Source organism: Mastigoproctus giganteus, chromosome 10 (assembly GCF_048544385.1).
Source record: "Mastigoproctus giganteus isolate SK-2022 chromosome 10, ASM4854438v1, whole genome shotgun sequence".
Classification (NCBI taxonomy): domain Eukaryota; kingdom Metazoa; phylum Arthropoda; class Arachnida; order Uropygi; family Thelyphonidae; genus Mastigoproctus; species Mastigoproctus giganteus.
The window spans coordinates 142,330,704-142,355,707 of record NC_143584.1 but is presented as its reverse complement, the minus strand read 5'-3'; the positions used below and the strand labels follow the sequence as shown (position 1 = coordinate 142,355,707).

General features: G+C 36.2%; 1 protein-coding gene across 3 annotated transcripts in view; it reads right to left on the bottom strand.

Annotated features, from left to right (window-relative positions):
- The window catches only part of LOC150079328 (uncharacterized), a 486,833-nt gene that overhangs the window by 308,040 nt on the left and 153,789 nt on the right, over positions 1 to 25,004 (bottom strand). For all 3 annotated transcript variants that reach the window (XM_090382736.1, XM_090382738.1, XM_090382737.1), the window contains exon 9: positions 11,523 to 11,742. In XM_090382736.1, the coding sequence (XP_090238862.1) occupies positions 11,523 to 11,742 (220 nt within the window). The remainder of the gene's footprint in view (positions 1 to 11,522; positions 11,743 to 25,004) is intronic.

Sequence of the window (25,004 nt, the reverse complement as noted above, 5' to 3'; positions counted from 1 at the left end):
AATTATAAACCATCATTATTGATATTATAAAAAGGTAACAATATTTGCGTGTTTACTACATTTAATATTAATTGTCTAATAATGGTGGAGCACTAGAAAATTCTTGTTTCTCATATACTGAAAAGCTTGGACAATAAGAAAAATTACATTAAAATTTTGACAGCTAAATGTGGCTGTATGCCATAAAATAAATATCTTCAACTAAAAAATTTTTATTCAGGAGAAATTTACTTATTAGCAGCTATGTGTCAGTATATAGTCCTATGTGTGTCAATGGTTTGCTACTATTGTCTTAAAGTTACAAAAGTTACTCAGAATTTCTTAGTTAAACAGAGAAAGTTTTCTTTCTCTTTTTCCAGTTGATGCAGCAAAAGTCTGGCTTCTTACTATACTAGTACTACTGACAATGATAATTATACTATCCTAGTTCATGTGACTTTTGCTTTCAGAACATTAATTGTAATGCTGTGACCAACAGTTCTTTTCATAATTTGCTGTGTTTATTGCTTTCATGAAGTTGAAAACGTTATATGATTATGATCATTCAGAACACCATAGAGTGTTATGTGCTGTCTTGCATTGTATAACCGATTCAATTTCGGTCTCCATTCTATTTCATAATTTGGGCATTCCTCTAGGAATTTCCTTGAGGGCTTTCTGCTTGGAGTAAGAAGGCATAAGTTATATGTCAGTATCTGATCTTCCTCCTCCCTTCACAACTGTCTTGAATTCCAGTTTACAATTTTTAGCTTGATTTTGAATAATCTGTTTAATGTTTGTTCGTCCCAGAAGTTTTGCCACTGAACTTTGCTGTTGTTGTAATTTATAATATTTCAGTGTTCAGATGGCACTATGAATTGCCTTTGTATATTATATGTTGTTCTGGCTCCTTAGTCTATTCATTTGTTTCCTGGTATTCTTACACATCCTAATATTCAGAATAATTTTAATTCTGTGATTTTGGTTTACTACATTTAATATTAATTGTCTAATAATGGTGGAGCATTAGAAAATTCTTGTTTCTCATATACTGCAACTCTTCGAAAATAAGAAAAATAATCAATATAGATCATTTCAATTCTACTGGGAATATTTTTGAAGTCCTTAACTGCCATTTGGATTGTCATTAGTTCTGTAATATGTATACTCCCTTTTTGTGGAAGTCTGTATGACAACATGATCATCAGCAGATCACTGCTATTCTTATATGGTTTTCTCATTTAGAGCTATTGCTGTATATTGGTACATTGCTGCTGAACTGTACTCAGTGGATGCACAATTTGGATCACAGGGTAATCATTCAATGGTGGCAATCCACATGGTGTCTTTCCCACATGATGTTGAGAGTGTATGAAGTTAAGAGGTGAAGTTAAGTAGTTATGAAGTTCAGAATTCTTGCAGACACTGACCAGCTGCTTCAAAAGTATTTATTGCTCTATAAATAAATGCACTTGCTAAAAGCAGCAATATAGATAAATAAAATAACTATATATTGAGAGAATATAATGTGGGTGTTCATCATAAATTAACCACATAAATGTGAATACAATCAATTAAAAAACATGATTTATTGTTAAGTAAATTTTACATGTAAAAAGTATTGTAAATTAAGTTAGTCAATCCATCAGATGGCTTTCATTTTAAAAAATCTGCATGTGAACTAAATGTAGTTACTCATGTTAAATTACAAAAGTGCAACTTAACACTGATAGACACCATGCAGAACAAACCATATGAACATATGTATATTTGAACTAAAATTAACTATAAATCTATGGGTTAGCTGTGGATTCCACTAGTAAGCTATTAAAGGTAGTACTGGCTAGCAATGCCTTTGCCTGAGGCCCAATCCTTCCAACTTCATTCATTATGTAGGGGGTCCACTCTCTGCAAAGGCTAGATTTCATCATAATGTCAGGAGGTTTTTGTGTCTGTCAAGTATTCCACTGTAGTGTTTATAGTTAGTGTACAGTTAGTTGCATTTGGCTCAAACAGAGTGATCCAGGTAGGACAGCAATGGGATCATATTTGTACACATAGTAGCAAATGACCTTTCATTTGCTTTTGCATATAAGCTGAATATGAATGATGTACTGAAAGCTCCTGTTGCAACACACAAAGTAAATGGTAGACATTGGATCAGACTCCTATCTGTGATTTTCCATGTTGACAAGGGAAACTTGTCACCACAACAACTTTGTCTCCTTTTAATTTTGATGAAAAAATTTTTGGTGAATCTTCTTGACCCCAACTGACCTCTGATAGTTTTCTCTGGCAGATGTTTGCATGTCCACTAATGTTTTTAAAAGGGTAATTGGCTGGTGTTTATTGCTCTACATAAATTCAAATGGCTCACCATCTCAAGATGAGCAAATTATTTTATTTTATATTGTATCTATACTATACAGTTGATGGGGCAGACTAAGCATTAAACACATTAAATCAACAACAATCATTAAATTGCATTAAATCAATTAGCATTAGCATTAGTAGAGCATTAAATCATTAAATCAGCTATCAACAACAATCATTAAATTGCAAGAGTATGATATATATGAACTTCTTACCAGTGGCAATTAAATGACTGTCATGTCCTTAAAAAAAGTGAAGAAATAACAGAAAAAAAAAATATCAAATACAAGTAGTAGTAATAATAATAAAATATTTTATTGTATTATAGACACATGGGGAGAAAAAATATATCAGAATCAAATCCATGAAATAAACACATACATAGCCACAGACTCAGAATTTGAAAACACTACAGCAAATGCAAACATGTGGTTGAGAAGCAACTACCAGAGGTCAGCTGGGAGTCAAGAAGTATCATCAAAAACTTTCATCAAAATCTGTTCCACTGTGATGACAAAGTGCCCCTGTGACTCATATACTGGTGCTCCACACTCCAGATTTTATCTGGATCAAATTGATCTAGGTCAAATCCTTCCCCATATTATTGCAGACTGATAGACATACAAGGATATTCAGTCATGTCGTGCAATTAATGCACAATTATATGACATATTCTTTGAAGGAAAGTTTTTCAACTAGGCAAAAGCCAAAGAATTACCCATCAGGTATTCTACAGGGTGTTCATTTTAAAAGTAAACCCAAAAATGATCAAATGAAAATACAATTAATTATCAGAATAACTGACAAATAATTTATACACAATGCTGGAAGTACCCTCCACTGTTATAAATACATAAATTCACTTTTTGGATCATGTTGCAAGTGATTTGGGCTGCTGAATGCTTCATGGATTGCTCTAATAACATTTTTGTTTTAATAACTCCCATAAAACCAAGTCAGGAGATGTTAAATCAGATGATTTAGGTGGCCAAAGTCCTTGCAATATGATTTGATTCCCCAAATGTCACATTTTCCTTCAGCAATAAACTACACTTTGATGTCTTGGTAACATCAGAGGTGGTAGTTTGTTCAAAAAATTATGGGCTCAACTGTTCTTTGAAATTTGTCATACAAAACACATCAATTTTTGGTGCATAAAAGGATGAAAATCTTAAAAAACTTGCAGATTTTCAGTGCTCCATATTCTCCAATTTTGATCCACAATCACAATTTCTTTATTATATTGAAAATTGTAGTTTTGCATGACCAGTTAGTGTTACAAAATTTTTCAATAAATTTTTATTGTCATTCATTGTAAGACTTCATTTCCAAGTAAGCCTCGACAGGTTGAAAAGCACATTGCCCGATGGTATATATATGGCATGATGGCAATGACACATGCAACTTCAAACACTGATTGTAACAAACAGAACATTTAAACTAAAAACTATCACTCCTTCCAGTTATATATAACAGCCTCACTAGCTCCACTCACACAATTACACCAATGATCATTATTTAGTAGTGTTGTACTTAATCCAAATAACATGGGTTTACTTCTAAAATGAACATCCTATATGACCATTCAAGTTTAGTTCAGAATTCAGATGAAGATTTACTTTTCTTAGAAAACAGATACAGATCATTTTGTGTGTTAAAATTCTGAACCCATTTAATGTGGCCTATATCCTAATCACACTAATAGCATAACACAATTTCCTTTCAATTAATCCCATGTTTTGTGCTGATTGGATATACTGAAATCATTGATGTAACAATACATGTGAAATAAACTTTATTCATTAATACTATTAATTTTTAAGGAAAATAATGCTGCACTTGGCCAATATGCTCCTTTTTCCTCTTGTTTGTACAGGACCATCAAGAAAAGATTCAACAATTTTAAATACCTGTATTTTTTTGATGTAGTATACTGGTAAACATGGAATAGAATTTTTCTCAGCATGGTCTGTGCTTGTTAACAGGAGAGACTGCTTCTACATGGATGGGATATACTTAAATAGAAAGGGTACGAGAATATTTGCTGATGCTTTCGAGGCAATGTTAGGTGGGTCAGAAAACTGTTAGCTTGGGGGGGGGGGGAATTGACAGACTAATAGATTAACAGTAGATGCAGGCAGAGGTGGAAATGATTCTTGTACTGCTTCTGTTTGAATGAGAAGCGGCCCAGAAAGCAAGTTGCTGGAGATTTCAGGAACTACTGGGAGTCATGAAACAAGTAAATACATAGGCTGTGTTAGAGTAACTAAGAGTAAGAAAAGGGGTGCATGTACAGGGGTACACCAATGCTAGGAGCATAGTAAGTAAATCTGATGAATTTTAAGTGCTGATCAAGATATCAAAGGCAGATATTGTTGGGATATCAGAGACGTGGTGTCACATAAATATAAGCAGTGCAGAATTGGAATTTGGGGAGTACAATGTGTACAGAAAGGATAGAAAGGCAGGAGGGGTTATGCTGTTAGTTAAGAAACACAAAATCTAAGGAAGTGCATCCAGTTGACATAGATGGACAGTACAATTTGAGTCAGATTAGTGTGACATGGGCAACCAGGCTAGCCGGGTGGGTAAAGTGCCTGCCTGCCTGGCAACTCAAAGATCGCGGTTTTGAATCCTGCCTCAGGCTTGGATCAGAGTAAATGCAAAAACTTTGGGAGGTGCATTATGGCTACAGAAGTCGATGCACCAACAACTAGCAAAAAAAAAAAAAAAAAAAAAGTGTGACATAAGCAGTGGGAAAGCAAAAACAACGGTAGGAGTTTGTTATAGGCCTAATGACTCTGATAAGCACAATGAACAATTATACACAGAAATAGAGTGAGCCAGTAAATCAGTGTCTTATTTGGTTTTTTTTTTTTTTTTTTAGGCGCATTAGCAACTAAGGCCATATTGCTCTGGGGATATGCGGTGGTCATTCCCTGACCTTTCCGCATCCTCCATATTTGGTGGTCACGGGCTCGAACCCCAGTCTAATCAAGAAGCGTGTGCTATGCACTGCTGCTCCTGCCCACCTGGCTACGGAGGCGCCCCAGTGTCTTATAATGGGGGATTTTAATTTCCCAAATATTGAATGGAATTTGTGGATTGGTCACTCATACTCTAGCAAGGCTTTTGTGGATTTATGGGATGATTATTTTCTACAGCAGCAGCAGCAGTATGAGAGAGAGGCAACCAGAGGGAGTAACACTCTTTATCTGATAATCAGCAGTGATTATTCATACATTAAGAATTTACAGATAAATGAACCACTAGGTAGCAGTGATTACAGTGTACTGATGTCAGATTTACTTAAAGATGTAACTACCCTCATGGGTAAAGGGAAGGATTTTTACTTTCATAAAGGTGACTACAGTGGTCGCAGAGATTTTTAAAATTCTATACGGGGGGGGGACCAACTGATGATATTACCAACAGCGAAGTCTAAATGGGAGACATTCAAGGAAGTAACCTTGGAAGCTACTAGGCTTTTTGTTCCAACTAAGAAATACTGTTCTAGGTTTAAGTCCAAATGGATGTCAGATGAACTAATGAGACTCTTGGCAGAGAAGAAAAATGCATGCGATGCATATAAATTATCAGGTGATACAGAAGCATATGGTAGATATAAGATAGTCTGTAATCAAGTCACAAAGAAGATTAGACAAGCGAAGGCAGGTTATGAGAAATCTTTGGCAAAGGGTGGAGAGAAAAACAACAAAGACTTCTTTACTTATATAAACTCTAAAAGGAAGTGGATGAATCAGATTGGTCCACTTGATATTAATGGTTTAACTGTATATGATCATTCTCAGATAGCTGCCAAACTAAATGAGTATTTTGCATCTACATTCACACATGAAGTTATTCAAGAGAAGGCCAGATATTTATCAAACTCTAACAGGGAGTTAAATGATTTTGTAATAACAGAGAGCAAAGTGGAGGAGAAACTGTTGAAGTTAAACATAAGGAAGGAACTGGGTGGATGGGATCTATTCAGTTATATTAAAGGAGGTGGCAAAGGAAGTAAGAAAAAAACCCTTAGCCATAATTATGAGAGCACCCTTGGACTTGGGGAAGTACCACTGGACTGGAGATGTACAAATGTATCTCCAATTCACAAAGAGGGAATCAAAGGGTGACAAGAGTAATTACAGATCTGTTAGTTTGACTTCTGTTCCAAACTTCTGTTCCGGGAAAATAATGGAGTCACTGATTAAAGAAGCATTGCAGAATCATCTAGACAAGACTTCAGTTATAGCTCGGACATAGCATGGTTTTGTTAAGGGAAAGTCTTGCCTGACCAATTTGATTGGATACTATGACATGGTCACAAAGGAACTGGATGCAAAAAATAATTTTGATATCATATACTTGGATTTCAGGAAAGCTTTTGATACTGTTGCACAAGGAAGACTACTGTACAAACTGGAGCAGTATGGCATTAAGGGCAAGTTGCTACAATCAATAAAAGTATGGTAGAGTGGGAGAAGACAGAGAGTGGTAATCAATGGACACTGCTCTTCGTGGACTAAAGTTATTAGTGGTGTCCCCCAGGATTCAGTATTGTGCCCATTGTTGTTTGTATATTTATCAATGATATCGATGAAGGTATATCAAGCTTAATGTCAAAGTTTGCAGATGATACAAAGGTTGGCAGGGTTGTTAATAACAGTAATGACAGCATGTTGCTGCAACAGGATTTGGAAATGTTGGGCAGATGGGCTGAGAAGTGGCAACTGAAGTTTAAAATTGACAAATGGAAAGTACAGTATATGGGTAGCAGTAAGCCCCAGAGAAATGTACTGACTGGGTGGTGTTACACTCAGGATAGCGCAGAATAAAAGAGACCTGGGGTTAACTGTACAGTCAGATATGAAGTTCTCTGAGCAGTGCAGACAGGCTGCCAGAGTAGGTCATGGGGGTCTTATCAATGATATACATGAATTTTGCTAGCAAGGATAAGGAGGTGATTACCCCCATGTATAAAGCAATGGCCAGGCCACACCTTGGCCTGGTCATTGCTTTATACATGGTTGTATAGTTGCTAGAATGAGTACAGAGAAGGGCAACAAGACTGGTGAGGAGAACAAAGGGGTGCTCTTATCAAGAAAGGCTTAAGTTCAGGAAATTGCAGCATTTGGAGACTAGGCACCTGATTGACTGGCATCTGGAGAAGCAATCTGATTGCGGTGTATAAGGCCTTGAATGGCTTCAGCAGGCTCAATACTGATGGGATTCTTCCTCTTGCTCAGATTATGAACCTGAGGGGTCATAAACTGAATTTGAGGAAAGACAGTTGTCAAACAGATGTGCTGAAATTTGCCTATAACCAGCAGGTAGTTGATTGCTGGAACAAACTTCCATTTGTCATTGTGGAAGTTGATATCTTAAATGAATTCAAGGAAGAAGTGTACAAATGTTTGGAGCAAATGGATGGGTAAAATGGGAAGGGTTGGTTGGTTTTTTTTTTTTTTTTGGCTGATGCTGTATAAGTTTGCTTTCTTGCATCATATGCCTCTGCTAATGCTAATGGCATCACTAAAAAAACACTGTTGTATCACTAAGATATGGGAGCTTTTTTAGCTGTTAATGATGCACCAGAGCAGGAAAATTCTGTAAACAAGGTGGTGTATACTACTAACTAGTTGTCATTTGAGTGAAAAGATTTTATCAAACCGTCAATTTTGCTACAGTGCAGGGTGAGTTTCAAATTAGATTAATGTATGCAGTGTGTTACATGGCAACTGTGATTAATATCAGTAAAAAGCAAATATAGTTATCTACTTATCAATTAATTACTAAGATTATAACTCTATAAGCACTATAGTTTTATGTTCTCTAAACTCAGCCATTCCATTTAATTACAACTGTATAATACTTATTACTCTTCTCCCATATACAGCTACTCCCCGACTTACATAAGGGTTGCGTTCCGCAGAACTCTACATAAGTCGGAATTTCCCTAAATGCTTATGCAGCACTCACAAATTTGATTGAAGCAAAAAAGAAACATTTGAAAAACATGTAAATAGAATTATTTATTCAATTTTTTTATCTCACATGCAGGAAAAATTACAAAAGTGTAGAAAATTACAAAAATTTCAAAATTATAAAATTACTAAAAGAGAGAGGAGACGGGAATAACGTCAGCAAGTTTTACCTTTTGAGCATCATTGCCAGAATTAACTCTCCAGCTGATAAGCACCCTGCTGTGGAAGTTGAGGGCTGTGGAGATTAAGAAGGGGTTTTTCGCAACACATCACAAAACTTCTTTGCAGCTGCAGAATCAGCACTGGCAACTTCACCGCATACTTTAATGTTTTGGAAACCAGCGAGATGTGTGAACCTATTGAACCACCCATTCCTTGCCATGAACTTGGCTTGGGGTTTGCCATACTTATGAAGAAAGGATGAGTAACATGTTCATAAATACCTCTTGCTTTTGCTTGAATGGCCATTGGACTCAGGGGAACTTGCTTCTGAATCTGATTTTCCATCCATATTATTAATAGCTTTTCCATCCATATTATTAATAGCTTTTCCATCTTCAATATAGCACCCCAATGCTGTTTTGTGATCACTGTTGATCTTAAATGCATTGATCCTTTAACATGTTCTTTTATACATGCACTGTCTCTTAAAATAGTATTCACCGTTGAAGCAGCAAGACCTAATTCCATGCAATAGATGACAAACTTTGTCCTGCTTCATACTTCTTAATTAATCATCTTCACTTCTAAATCAATTTTGTTTTGTTTCCTAGCACTTGCACTTTCCATTGGTCCCTTTCCTTTCACCATCGTAATACGTAAAGAGGAATGAAGAGAAGATTCTGAAAATTTATTTATGTTTTTCATACGATTGAAGATTTCAGTGAATGGGAACTCATTTTGCCATAGTACCGTATCGTAAAAACCCACAGAATTCCAGTTATTGGTATTATCACAAATGCAATAAGATCAAGTTTACTACCCGTTTATAATAGATTGTGCTAACAGAAAAGCCCAATAAACCGGAAAGTGTAAATTGTTTTTATTGTTTTATGGTAGCGACCTCCAGAAATGTGTTTTAGAAAAATATCACAAAGGCATTCAAAATTGATTTTTATAACGGAACATATGATAATGATGAAAGTGTAGTGCAATGTCCATTATAAAAATTACTTTTAGAGAGATAAATAGCTTAGTTACATAGCGAAAATTTCAACTTCCAAGGTCTTGGAACAAATTACCAAAAAAAAAAAAAAAACAACAATGTGCTATTGGGTTCACATTACGATATTTTCACGATGCAAAATACATTTCCATGATTTTTTTTAAGTTTGCCCCGGTCAGCAAAAACTTACATAAAATCGAATTTCCACAAGTCGAGTATTACATAAGCTGGGGAGTGGCTGTACTTTTAAGCCTCTTTCTTCTCTATACAAACAAGGCGTGGCTATTAGATAATGACTATTGCAATATAATAAATACAGTGAAATATTTCATACCTTACAAGTTATCCCTTTCAAAATAATTGCCTTCGGCTGGCTTACACACGCTGTTCCATACATTTCTTCCAAGCACAGAAACATTTCTGGAAATCATCTTCTCTAAGACCTTTTAACACTTCAATTGTTTTTTTCTGAATATCTTAAATGGACTGAAAATGGGTTCCCTTAAGTACAGTTTTCAGTTTAGGAAAGAGAAAAAAGTCACAAGGGGCTAGAGGTCTGGCAAGTCAGGTGCATGTTCATACACAGGGATTTGTTTTTTGGCCAGAAACTAGCAAACAGTAAGTGCAAGTGCATTGTGCTGGAGCATTGTCTTGATGGAGCATCCAACCATCCTTCCACAATTCAGGTCTCCTCCATTGAATTTTTTTCATGCAGCCTTGTCAGAAATTCAGTGCAGTATGTTTGATCAACCGTCTGATTTGGTGGGACATATTCAGCCATAATAATTCCTTTAATATCAAAGAAAGAAAGAAGCATGGTTTTCATCTGTGATTTTGACATTCTTGCTTTTCTTATTCTCTGGCACCATACTGAGGATAGTGGAAAATGAAAAATGGGGTAACTGCACAGTCACACATGATGTTCTCTGAGAAGTGCAGAGGCTACTAAAACAGGTCATGAGGTTTTGTCAATGATACGCAGAAATTTTGGCAGAAGGGATAAGGTGTTGATTATTCCATTGTACAAAGCAATGGTTAGGCCAATTATTCAATGCTGCATAGTCCGGAAGCCTCATTTAAGAAAGATGTGGATCTGTTGAAATGAATGCAGAGAAGAGCAGTGAGATTAATGAGGAGAGCAAAAGGGTGCTCTTACCAGGAGAGGCTTCACTTCTGAAAACTACAGTATCTGGAGACAAGGCAACTGCAAAGAGATCTGAGATGTTTGTTTAAGGCTTTGAATGGTTGAGTAAGCTCAATGCTGATAGTATCTGTTCTCTTGCTCAGACTACATTGATTATTCTAATGACATTGCCTCACACAACCGGTGAGTGATTTATTTTACACTGCCTAAAGGAAACCTATCTGCCTCTGAAGAAATGGTAGTCTATTAATACAGCCGAAAGCTGACAACATCCCCTCAAGGAAAAAGGCAAACACTTCTCTTTTAAGAAATGAGCAGCTTATTTTCATAATGCAACACTGAGGCAATCCATGAACACACTGCTACCTGTGAACAGTTATTGTTAGAATATAACTTAGGCAGGCTAAACTTTTTATTTAAAATCATTTAAGATGCAAGCCTGACAAATCCATACTGATCCATACAAAGTTTTAATCAGTTTAGTGATATTTGAAGGAAGTAGAATTAGTAGAAGTGACAATATCATAGATCCTTACAGTTTTCACAATGGTAATATGTATATTCTTGTTATTACTGCAGTGTTGTTCACTGCCATCAGTATACTAAAAATCTTGATATTCACTGTATTATGGAAGTGAAAAATATAGCACAAAACAAATAAAATAAAGCACATCACACCAAATGAAGACAAAGCGAAGAAGTCTACTTGTTAGCAAAGAAGGAATGGCAAACACTGAGAGCTCATTTCATCTTCAAACATGAAATAAGCTCTCATCCAATGCAAACATGTCTTTGAACAACATGTAGACAAATTATATATAGAAAATATAAACAGGAAAAAATTAATCAATGATATTTGAAAATCACCTACCAATAGTTTCAAGTGCCTCCTTTTCCTTCTTTAAACTATGTATTTCGTCCTTAAATTGTAGTAACTGTTTCTCTTTAAGTTCCAATTCTTCATGCATATTGCACTTTGTTTCTGCCATAGCCATGATACTTTCTTCTTGCTGGCACTCTAGCTGGGATAGTCTCTCCTTCATCTTTTGAAGATCTTCTCTCAGGCCAGTTTGAATCTCAGCTTCCTTTACCTAAAGCAAAATTATTCCATGAATATAGTTAAACAAAACAAAATTTTATTTTTTGGCACAGTAGACTTTCAGAATAACAGCACCTTCGGAGATTCAAGGTGCCATTATTTCGATTTTTCCGTTATCTAGAAAGTTTTATTTTTAATGTATTTAATGCAGAAATAATGAGGCCAAATAAGAAATAGAGAGATTAAGAATGCAATTTTATTAACTGCACATAAAAAAGAGAATAAACATGTTGACGATCCAATGTTATATACTGCCATTAATACGCTTCTGCTTAAGCCCCATTTTATTTTCTTTATTATATCTTAGTCTGTGTGGGTAGCACGTGGTATTGTCACCATCCTCCCTACACCAGGAGGATGGTGATAATACCACTTTTCCGTGGCTGAGTTAGTGAGTCTCAGGAGTAGATAGCAAGGTTTTCCCCCTGGTATCTTGCTATCTACTCCTGAGGAGTTTTTCGTCTAGCAAAACAGGAAATTCGAGCAGCGAACACATGCAATTTACAGATACAATACACGCAGGTATATGAATTAACTTTCCAGGTGAATCTGATGTAATAGTTTGGATTATATCAAGTTTGTCACTAAGCTTTAATATTGTTGTACATTTCTTCTCTGCATGAGGTTTATTAACTTTAGGAGCCATAGTGAGGGGTTTTAATTTAAAATAAATGTATAACAGTGGTATAATCTGTGATATCATTACAAAAATCACTTTCAAAATGGAAATGTAAAAAAATACAGTAATCATGTGATTTGTCGTTTTCTTTTTTCGGCACTGCAAGACATGTGCACTGTATGTATACATCCGATTTCAGTGTGCCTTTATTTTGAATATGCCATTATTTCGACAGTCTACTGTATGTATGTTTTAGAAAGAGAATTGAATTAAATAAATTAGGTGTAATAAAAATAACATTAATGTGATGAACTAAGGCCTGCAAGAATGCTAGTTAATTCTAAGGTCAATTAAAAATAGCAAAAAATATATTAAATAGATTTTAAGAATTAAATTCGTATTAAATAAAAGTAGACGATACCTATGTATCTTTCATTGTGCAATGACTTTTTTTCATTTATAACCTTTATTACTAAAAGTCTAGATTGATAATTTATTAGGGGGGAAAAAACACAAGCACAAATGACACCACAGTCACTGAACCTGAATCCATGGAATGAAATGTAGGAGATGCATTCTACCATGCAGAACAATTGTCAGCCAATACAGCAACCCATGCAAAGATTAAACATTTTTTCTCTTATCCTTAGCACATAAATAGAAAGGAAAGGATGGGGGAGGACAAAACTCTTTGCACAGTGTTTCTGGTCACTAATTCCACCAACTGGCTACAGCCTGTTACTATGTCATAAAAGCACTTGCTGAAATGTAATTACTCCCTATAGCTCCTTTATGTGATTTCTGTTATTTAGAAACTGTTTTTAGTTTTAAGATTTCTAATATTTGCTTATTTTCTGTATATTTATAACAATATATAACTGCAAATTGCAGTGTCTGGAAACAGCACCTGTGAGATGATCTGACTGAGGTGGATAAGGCCTTGAATGGTTTGGCGGGCTCAATGCTGACAGGATTGTTCAGATTATGAACGGGGGGGGGGGGGGGGGGGGCCATAAACTCAGATTGAAGAAAGGTCGTTTGATAGCTTAAATAAATTCAAGGAAGAACTGGACAAACTTTTGGAGTGAATGGATGGGTGAAATGGGAAGTTTTTTTTGTTTTTTTTTTGGTTCATGCTGTATAAGCTTGCTTTCTTGCATCATATGCCTCTGCCAATGCTAAATGCAAAGATCTCACATGATCATATACAAAGAGACACTGCTTTTCCCTACTTGAAAAGGCCCTACATACCACAGACAGGACACCATTTGCCTTTCTAGCCATCTGTTTACTGCATGGTAAATTTCACATCTAAATGTACCATAAGCCCTATGCCTTTTTTGTCCTGAAACTCTTAAAACTCTTCTCCCTCTAGCTTACGAGTAACTTCTGGATTCTCCAGGTACATTAAGAAACTAAGTATTAAACTTCATTTGCCAGCCCGTGACTACTAAATACGATAAATATTTGTATTGACGATTTATTGTAAACTCTACTGACTTGGTTGTCGTGCCGGAGTATAAACAGAAAATTTATTTATTTTTCAGACCACCTTGATCTAAGTCATTTTGAAGCAAAATAGAATGGATTTGGTCAATAACTACCCATTCTACCTTTAAATACTGATCCCTGAGGGACCCCAATTGCTAAATTGAGCCATCCTGAGAAAGTTAAGTTATGGCTACTCCATCTGTTATTTTTTATCCAGCCCCTGATTCAATGAAAAGTGTTACCAGTAATCTCAATTTGTTCCAGATTATATAATAACTTTTCACGAGGAACCATATCTAAAGCTTTACTGAAGTCAGGGTAAATAATGTGAAAGTTGTTTCTTGCATCCAACTATTTTATAACTTCATCATAATAATTAATTGGATTGGTCAAAAAAGATTTTCCCTTCATGATCCCAAGCTGTGATACATGAAGGATGCTATTCCTATTGCAATTGCCTATATTGTATCCTTAACCATAGATACACTTAAGTCAAACTCATTGATCTATAGTTGCCAATCACATTTTTCACACCTCCTTTGTGGACTGCGGAGACATTACTGGTTCTCAAACCAAAAAGGTTTGTCCCACAGTGTAATGATGATCTCATGAACATTTCCAATAGGACGATGCACTCATATGCAGCCTTTTTAGTGTAACAGGATGAATACCATCCAGTTCTGGAGCCCTACCTTCACTCAGCTGCAGTAGCTTTCCCAATAGACTCTTCTCCAAAATCTATGTCACTTAATTTAGAGCAATTTGACTTTTTTTTTTTTTTTTTTAATGAAAACCACAAGCATGAACCACAAGGGAACAGTGACAAGCTTCTTGTCACTGTGCTCTTGTGGTTAAAATGGTCCAACTTTAAAGGTTACTGAAAAGTACCAATTTAAATCATTGCCACTTCTGCCCAGCTTCCTATGACTTTTCCCCTTAATCATCAGCTGTTTTCAATCCACTGCAGAATGAAGGCCTCTCCAGCCACTTTCCCATTCCTTCTATTTTGTGCAATGGCCATCCATTTACTACCCACAAACTTCCGAATTTCACTCTCCATCTCCATTGTTGTCTTCCAGGTTTTCTTTTAGCTCCTCTTGGGTACCATTGTTATTTTCTTAGTCCAACTGCCATCCTGTCTCCAAGCTATGTGTCCTGCCCAAGTCCATTTCAGTTCTTTAGTTTTGATAAGAATGTTCTTTGTGTTTGCTGCCTAATCCACGTTTCTCTTCTCATCCAACAATCTGATTCCTAATATAATTCATTCCATTCTTCGTTGTGTAGTTTCAGCTTCCTAATATAATTAACATTGAGACCATTCTTTTGGAGAGTGCCCAGGTTTCACTTCCGTAAGACATGGTGGGGTGTATACATTGGTTCATTATTTTACGTCTCAGAAAAATTGGAATATTGCTCCTCAGTATGTGACTATATTTCCTGAATGCTATCCATCCAAAATTCATCCTTCTCTTGACTTCCAGCCATTTATCATTATTACAGCTAATGACTTTTCCCAGATAAGTATACGAATCCAACTTTTCAATTACTATTCCTTCAGTGATTATATCCCTTTCTGTGACATACTTGTTCATCGTTTTCTGTATATTTATAACAATATATAACTGCAAATTGCAGTGTCTGGAGACACCTCAGTCAGACAGGTGATCTGACTGAGGTGTATAAGGCCTTGAATGGTTTGAGTCTTTAGTTTGAAATCCTTACTAACTGTGCATAACTTATTAAGATTTTCCTCCAATTCTTTGGGATTGTGGCTTATGATCCCAATGTCATCTGCAAATTGTAAATGATTTAGATACTCTCCATTCACATTGACTCCTTTCTGCAACCAGTCTAATCTTCTGAAAGTTTCCTCAAGGTGATCAGTAAACAATTTCGGAAATACTGCTTCTCCTTGTAAAACTCCTTTCTCCATTTTAAATTTGCTACTATCTTTGTCTAGTCTAATAAAGGAGGTAGCATTCTCATATATTTTCTTCAATATCATAATGTATGGAGGTATTATGCCTTGTCTTTCCAGTGCCCAAAACATTGCCTTATACTGTATGGAGTCAAATGCTTTTTCATAATTAACAAATGCCAGGAATAATAGCGTTTTATATTCATTTGCTTTCTCCATTAGCTGCAATATTACAGGAAGATGATCCATAGTTGAGAATCCTGTCCTAAAGCCAGCTTGCTCTTTAGGTTGATTCTCATCATGTATTGTTTCTAATCTGCTAGTAATAACCCTTGTGAACAACTTGTAGATGTGGGACAACAAGCTAATTGGTCTGTGTAATTTCCAATTTATCTCCTTTCTTATGCAGCAAAATTATGATTGCATTATTCCATTCCTTAGGTGTCGCTCCTTTCCTAATGTATTTTGTGAACAGTATTGCCAGTTTCTGTGTCATATCTCTTCCTCCCAATTTTAACAACTGTACAGTAATTTCATCTTCACCTGGGGCTTTCTGATTCTCCATTTTCTTGAATGTATGTCTACCTTATTTGGAAGGATATTGGGTATGTTGTATGTGTTGCTAATTTGTGATCCATCTTCCCCACTGCTGGCACTATTCCCTCGCTCCTTATATAATTCTTTATAGTAGTCTTCTGCTATTTGAATTATGCCTTCTCCGCTATTTATAAGTATGCTATTGCTATTCTTCAGTTTCAGTATCACTGCTCATAGCTGCTGATTTAAGCCCTTTGTTTTCCCTTATTGCTTGTTCTATTTTTCTTGTGTTAATTCTTCTTATATCCTCTCTCAATCTCTTTCTAATGGCTATGCATAACTCTATATACTCAATTTTGTCCTTGTCAGTTTTATTTTGCTCTTCATTTGTTGTCTTCGATTCATCATGACAAGTGTTTCTTGACTAATTTTTTCTTCTTTGGATTTCTTTTTACCTGTAGGTTTCTCTGGCTTTATCACTTTCAGAAAATTGCATTCCTCTTCGATGTCTTGGTCCTGAAAGGTCTGCAGAAGTTCAAACTTGTTCTTAAATTCCAGTAAATGCTGCGTTTTCTCCTGTTCTGTTATCACAGACCTTCATATTATTTACTCAAGTCAGTTTTTTTCCTTTCTTTTCTTACTTCTATATCAAGTGTGCATCTTACCATTCTGTGATCACTTCCAACATTTACCTTGTTCAGGATGGTAACATCATTTACAATATAGCTTCTGTTAGTGAGGATGAAGCCTATTTCATTAGCTGTTAATCCATTTGGGCTCTTCCATTTCCACCTTCTGTTCATGCTTTTCTTGAAAAAAGTGTTCTTTACTGATATTCTTTGAGATTCTGTAAATTCCACAAGTCTTTCACTTCTTTCATTTCTTTCACCAATTCCAAAATTTCCTGTAGTTTCCATTTCTGCACTGTTTTGTCTCTTTCCAACCTTAGCATTGAAGTCCCCCACAATAATGGTGTAATGAGTTTTCTGTTGATTTAGAAGTTTCTCAATTTCAGTGTACATTTGTTCGACCTCTTCGTCATCATGGCTTGATGTTGGTGCATAAATCATTATAACGTTTAGTTTGCATCTCTTAGAAATCCTGAGAAGCAGTCTTGACACCCTTGGTGATGTACTTTTGAATTCCAAAATGTTGTTTTTTATATCTTTATGAACCAGAAAGGCAACTCCACCTTTGCTCTTTTCACTGTTTTCCATTAGTGTACAGCAGATTTCCACTTGATAAACTTATAAGTGATTCATTTATTCTTCTTGTTTCAGCCAAACCGATGATATTCCAATTCACATTTTCTAATTCCTTTTACAGCTCTAATATCCTATCTTCACCAATAAGTGACCTTACATTGTAACAGGCCAAGTTCAGTTTCCTTGCATGACAGCCTGGTTGTACTCAGAGATTCTTAGCACACTACTTCCACTCTGATCCTCTCACTGCCATAAGAGGGGACTGAGGGCCATTTGTTTTGTCAAAGCTGCTGGGGACTGAGGGCCATTTGTTTTGTCATCTTGTCATGTGCCAGAGGGTTTGGTCTTTTCCTCTTCACACTGACCAGGCATCTTGAAGAGAACCACTCTATACATTTTCCTCTTACTTGACCAATTTAAAACTTAAACTGGTCAAGTAAGGGGCCCTATCTGATTAACTCCATTATTTTTTGTATTTGCATGTGAATAGAACTCCTTGTCTCTATTCTTATCCCTCAATTGATAGTAATTTCTGTACTCAGCTTTCACCTGGTTACACAATCTGTAGTTTTATTAAATATTGGTTTATAATACTTGTATAAATTAGTCTCTTAACAGTTTATAACTGAACCATGCATTTTGCTCATTTCTGCTCATTAAACTGTTACTCTCTCTTATCATCCATTTTAGCATCTTTCTTTTCGTGAAAATTCTCATTTGAACAAATGTGTTTGCAGCTTCCAGATAAATCTCTTGAATACTTTTAATAATGATTTTGTTATCCAATAGCCTATAAATTGTCTCTCCAGTTAACAGAGCTCAAAAATTATCTCAACACCATCTTGAAAATTGAAGCCTACACCTTTTCCTTTGGAAACTACAGACCAGTGAGTTTGACTTAAATGTATCTGTGGTTAAGGATACAATTCCACAGAAATTTCTTTGGACACTACTGATTTTATGACTAATCTTGTGATCACTACCTACTATCGGTTCCTGCACTGTCAAATTTTGGATGCAGTTTGGATCCTTAGTTAGAACTGAGTTGAGGATATTAAATCTCCTTTAATTAAAGATTACTTTAATTTAATTAAAGAGCACATTCAAGTCTCATGTTAGAGTAATGGTCTTGTGATGTCACTTGCAGTTCAAAAGGTAGCAGAATATGGGAGAATACATTCTGGATTTGGACTGCAGAAGAATATATGACACAATATATCATCCATGAGTATTTTGCTTGGAGACTACCAAAAAATTTACATGCTCAATAAATATGTGCCACAAAAGTTATGATTGGTTACATTAGATTAAGTTCAATTTTTTAAGTTCAAATAATGCTTAATAATTATTTTAATAATAGTTCCACAAAACCATTCCTGATAAAACTTTTGCATTTATAGTTTTAATTTGAAGTTAACAAAATTAGGATAGAATAGTTTGAGTTTAACTGCTAATTTAATTTTATCTTTCTCAAAATCAACAATAAATCCTTTCTTCTGGGAATTACAATATTTCCTTTTCATCTTAACTCTTCTTCACTACCTGATTATTAACAGTTATTACCAAAACTATATTTATTGTTTTATTGCGAATATTTAGAACACTTTATTTCACCTGACAAGGTAAAAATCCAATACAAACTGACTGTAGGCTTTGCTATGAATTCTGACAAAAATAAAAAAAAAAAAAAAGATACAAGATAATACTAAAAATAGAGCAAATACAAATCAAGGGAGTACCGAGAAAAACAAAAAAATCAGGCAATCAAGAGTGAAAAATACATTTCAGCGTTAACTCAGAAAAAGTAAAAAATATAAAAACAGAAGAAAGGCCTTGTTGGGATCCCTGAGATTAAAAATTATTCAGCAAAATACAATAATGCTGTGAAATGCAATACTCTGAGAAACCAAAATAAAAGAAACTTTTAAATTTTAAATAGGATTTTTTTATGTGCAGTTCTAAAATCTTTTTATCTGAACATGAACAACACAAAGTGCAACAACATGTGTGTGTTTTTGGGAGGTGGGAGGGAGATACAGGCAGACCTTAAATTTTTTTTCACTTTTACACCCTGAAACCATCCCATTCACCTAGTAGTATTTTATAGTACCTCTAACAGAAAGTTTTTCCTGTCAATTTATTAAAAATTCAAAATGCTTCCATTCAAGACATCTCTGTTGTCTGATAAAATATATTCTGAAAGATTGTAAGAGGTTAATTACTGTTTTTTGCTTAATTTCTTTAATATCTTTTATATATAAGTTGTAAAATTTCATAAATTTAATTTTGATTTTTGCATGTTTATTTTCTACACAAAATTACCAAATATAATATTTTGTAAATTTAGTTCTTATCTAAAGCTAAGTCTACTAGTTTATATTCTTTTGGTATCTTGTAAGCTTAAATTCTCAAGCTCTGTAGGAGATAAAGTTTTTGTAACTGCTTAATGACTGCAATATTGTGTAAGGATAATTCTGTAAAATTAAGTTTAATTTTTAACTTTAATACTGGTTAATATAAGATCCACTTCAAATACTTCATCCAAGGATACATGACACCTGTATAGGATGTAACAGGTGTCGTGAGATCATTGCTCATATAACCTCTGGTACATATTCCAAAGTAAATCTAGTGGATAATCCTAGGCTCAATTGATAATTCATTTATTGTCATTTAAGCTAGAATTTGTGTTTAATAATTGTTTGTTTACAGGTCTCAAATTAAAATTTGTTGCATTACTAAACAAATTTGGATCACTAAAAAATGGGTGGATGCACTAGAAACAAATACAACTGGAGACTTGTCCAGGACTCGAGCATCTAGTGACCAGGGTGATGTACCTCCAAACTGGGCACAGATTGAAGACTCCAGCGCATACTGATCTGGTTCAAAAGAATTTAATTTTATTCAGATGTCAGTGGACAGGTAACATTTTTGTAATAAGGACGGGTGAATTACAAATACGGCAAGTCTATCAGAAACAGCAATCAATGATGTTACCAACAGATTGTTGGATTCAGTGGGTGAGGGATAAGGAAACAATTATTATTCAGACAGAGACTAATGATATTAAGCACACACAAACTGATAATTGGGTAGGTAAATACAGAACCATGCTGAAAACATGCGGTGAGTTAGGTCAGGGTGTAAAGGTGTCCATAATTCTGCATATTCTGTGCAGAATTACAGACACCTTTACACCCTGACAATCATGAGAAGAGAGATTATATGTTTAAAGAGTTCTGGATTAATTTAAGACTTTGTCTCAAAAAGCTATCAGAAAAAAAATATTTTTTGTTAGTATGGTCCACCCTAGTAGGTAGAAAGAAGCTATTTCATAGAGATAGAATACATTTGAACACAGGTGGTGCAAGGATATTTGCAAATAGAACTGAAGAGAACTTAATGATTCAGGGAAAGGTGCAAGTTGAAGGTAGGAGACCGCAACTGTACAGACACATTTATTTGATGATGTGAGTTAAAATAACGCTTGCACACAACAAGCTTGCTTTCTGTTTGTTGTAGCAAAAGCCAATACAGGAACTCCCTGACTTACGTAAGGGTTGCATTCCACGGAACACTACGTAAGTCGGAATTTTCCCCATGCTTGCGCAGCACTTGCAACTTTGCTCACCAAATTGATTGAATCAAAAAAGAAATGTTCGACAAACATGTAAATAGAATTATTTATTGTATTTATTCAATTTTTTATCTCATGCGTGGGAAAAATTACGAAAGCTTGCAATTTAAAAAAAATTCAAAATTATAAAAAAAGAGAAGAGACAGGCATAACACGTCAGTAAGTTTTACCTCACAAGCATCATTGCCAGAATCAACATCTTCAGCTGATAAGTACACTGCTGTGGAGGTTGAGGGCTGTGGAGATTTAAACAACTTTTAGCAATTTCTGCTCAGGCCTTATTAATGTTTAAGATGGGCGTGGTAAATATTGTAAGATTTCCAAAAGTCTCTTAATGTAAAATTTTTCTCCCCATCTACTGCAGATAATGCCTAACCAAATGTTGTGCATAAATAGTATGCTTTTAAATTCGAATTAACACCCTGATCCATAGGTTGGATGAGTGAAGTCATGTATGGCGGTAGAAATATGACTCACATGTTCGAATTGAGATCATCTAGATGAGTACGGATGTCCAAGAGCATTATCTAGAAGCAAAATCTTGAAAAGAATGTCGTTGTCTTTACAATATTTTTCAACCTTGGGAATGAAGCAGCATTTAAACCAATCCTCAAAGAGAAATATTGTTATCCATGCTCTCTGGTTTGATCGGAAATGTACGGGTAGGGTGGCTTTATTGATGCCCTTAAATGCATGAGGATTTCCATATTGGTAAACAAGCAGTGGTTTTAATCTGTAATCTCCCTCATTAGCTGCTAGCAAAAGCATGGCCCTATCTTTTGATGCCTTGAAACCTGACATTGTATTTTCCTCTTTGGCAATATATGTTCGATCCGGCATTTTTTTCCAATACAGAGCAGTCTCGTCAACGTTAAAAATTTGCTGTGTTGAATAGCTGCCTTCATCAATAATTCTTTCCAACACATCACAAAATTTCTCTGTAGCTGCAGAATCGGCACTGGCGGCTTCACCACATATTTTAATGTTGTGGAAATCGGCACGATGCTTGAACCTATTAAACTGCCCATTGCATGCCATGAACTTCGGTTGGGGTTCACCGTACTTATCTTTAATATATTTATAAATACTTGTTGCTTTTGTGTGAATGGTTATTAGAATCAGGGGCATGCCCTTCTGAATCTGATTTTCCATCCATATTATTAACAGCTGTTAAATCTTCAATATAGCACCTGAATGCCGTTTTGGAATTACTGTTGATCTTAAGTGCATTGATCCTTTCTTCTTCTTTATCTTCGCCTTCTTTCCACGTTTAAATGGGGTCGGCATTTCCGTCCTTAATTCTTTTCCACCATTTCTCCATATCCTGGGCTTCCCCTCTCCTCCATCCTCTCTCTTTTAAATCCTCTTCCACCTTGTCCTTCCATCTCAGCTTAGGTCTCCCCATCTTCATCTTCCCTATCACCTCCAACTTTTCACACCTCTTCCCCACATACTCCTCATTTCTTCGTTCCACATGTCCAAGCGACCTCAACCTAGATTCCTACATTTTTTTTACTCAGAGGCCCACCCTAACTGTACCTCTGATGTAGTCATTTCTTATCCTGTCCTTCCTCGTCACACCACACATCCATCTTAGCATTCTCATCTCCGCCACTTCCATTTTCTTCTCCTGGGCCCTTGTAATCGCCCATGTCTCAGCACCGTACATCAATGCAGGTCTAACCACAGTTTTATACACTCTTCCCTTCATTCTACAATTTACTTTCTTATCACACAGCACCCCACTCATCTTTCTCCAGTTCAACCATCCACATTGCACTCTATGCTGTATTTCTGCACTCAATCCTCCATCCCTCTCAACGTTCGAACCCAGATACTTAAATTTCGAAACTGATGGTAGCTTTTCCTCCTGCCGTTTTATAGAACTCTCATCTTCTCCATTCAATACCATATATTCTGTCTTTCTTCTACTTATCGATGGTGGGACTGTTAGTAATCTTCACGATGATGGGACTGCTACTACCTTCACGATGGTGGGACTGTTAGTAATCCTGGGTATAACCTCCACGCACAAGCACATGGTGGGTGACCACCCAGGTATGAACCAATGCAAGCAGGGGTCGATGTGTGGCGCCCACACCACATGGAGGAAGCTGCATATCTGTGTTACCACGCAGCACTAGGTGGTAGATGACTCTCATCAACCAATGCAATACCACCACTTTGCTTATTGGAGGCTTGAAGTGGTGGAATCCAGTCTCCAGAGCAAAGTTCTGGTCAACCATCCCCCCATCTCTTCCATCATGCAGTATGATTGATGACTTTTGAGGTTATGATGAACAGCGTGACGAGATCCAATCTTCCTCACATTTCGAGGGTGCAACTCTCAAACGGTGTTTGCAGGCCGGCCGCTAGTTAGTACACCAGACCGAATCTATTGGTAACTCTCTAGGAGGTTTCCGGATCAGCTAGTGTATTATCTTGCTACTTTTACTCTGCCAGATAGTGACTGGAGGGAGTTCGAGTAGTGTGTATGCAGGGAGGCATTGTCGAGGCCATGTTATGTCAAGGATCTGGGTATATTCTTACCATGTGTATGCCATATCCAAAAATTTCATCATTTCATACACCATGTCCCACCCACTTTTTCTTACTATTGAATAGCATTAGTGGAGGCATATGATGCAAGAAAGCAAGCTTATGCAGAATCAGCCAAAAAAAAAAAAAAAAAACTTCCACTTCACCCCTCCGTTCGTTTGAAATACCTGTCCAGCTGAGCCTTAAATTTATTTAGGCTATCAACTTCCACAACAAGGGATGGAAGTCTGTTACCAACTACCCGCTGGCTAAAGGCAAATTTCTGCACATCTATCCTACATCTGTCTTTCCTCAATTTGAATTTATGCCCTCTCAGCAAGAGGTAGAATCCCATCAGCATTGAGCATGCTCAAACCATTCAAGGCTTTATACAACTCTATCAGATCGCTTCGCCAGTGCCTAGTCTCCAGACACCGTAATTTGCAAAGCTTAAGCCTTTCTTTGTAAGAGCAACCCTTTGTTCCATTCACTAATCTTGTTGCCCTTCTCTGTACTCGTTCCAGCAGCTCTACATCCTTCTGGAAATGAGGCCTCCAGACCTGTATACAGTACTCTAGGTGTGGCCTGATCATTGCCTTATACAAGGGAATAATCACCTCCTTATCCCTGCTAGAAACATTCCTGTATATCATTGATAAGACACCATGAGTTACTCTTGCAGCCCGTCTGCACTGCTCAGAGAACTTCACATATCTGCCTGCATAATTACCTCCAGGTCCTTTTCATTCTCTACCACTGTCAGTGTAGTACCACAGAGTTGATACGTTGCTCTGGGGTTGCTGTTTCCCATATGTAGTACTTTACATTTGTCAATGTTAAACTTCATTTGCGACCTCTCAGCCCATCTGCTCAACCTTTCCAGATCCTTTTGCAGCAGCATAGCGTCAGTAGTGTCCTTAACAACCCTGCCAACCTTTGTATCATCTGCAAACTTGGACATTAAGTTTGATATACCATCATCAATATCATTTATAAATACAGAAAACAATAAAGGACTCAATACTGAACCCTGAGGGACTCCACTAATAACATTGGTCCACGATGAGCAGTGTCCATTGATTACCACTCTCTGTCTTCTCCCCCTCAACCACCCCTTTATCCATAGCAGCAATTTGCCTCCAATGCCACACTGCTCCAATTTGTGCAGCAGTCTTCCATGTGCAACAGTATCAAAAGCCTTTCTAAGATCCAAGTATATAATATCAAAGTTATTCCTTGCATCCAGTTCTTTTGTGACTGCATCATAGTATCCAATCAAATTGGTCAGGCAAGACTTCCCCTTAAC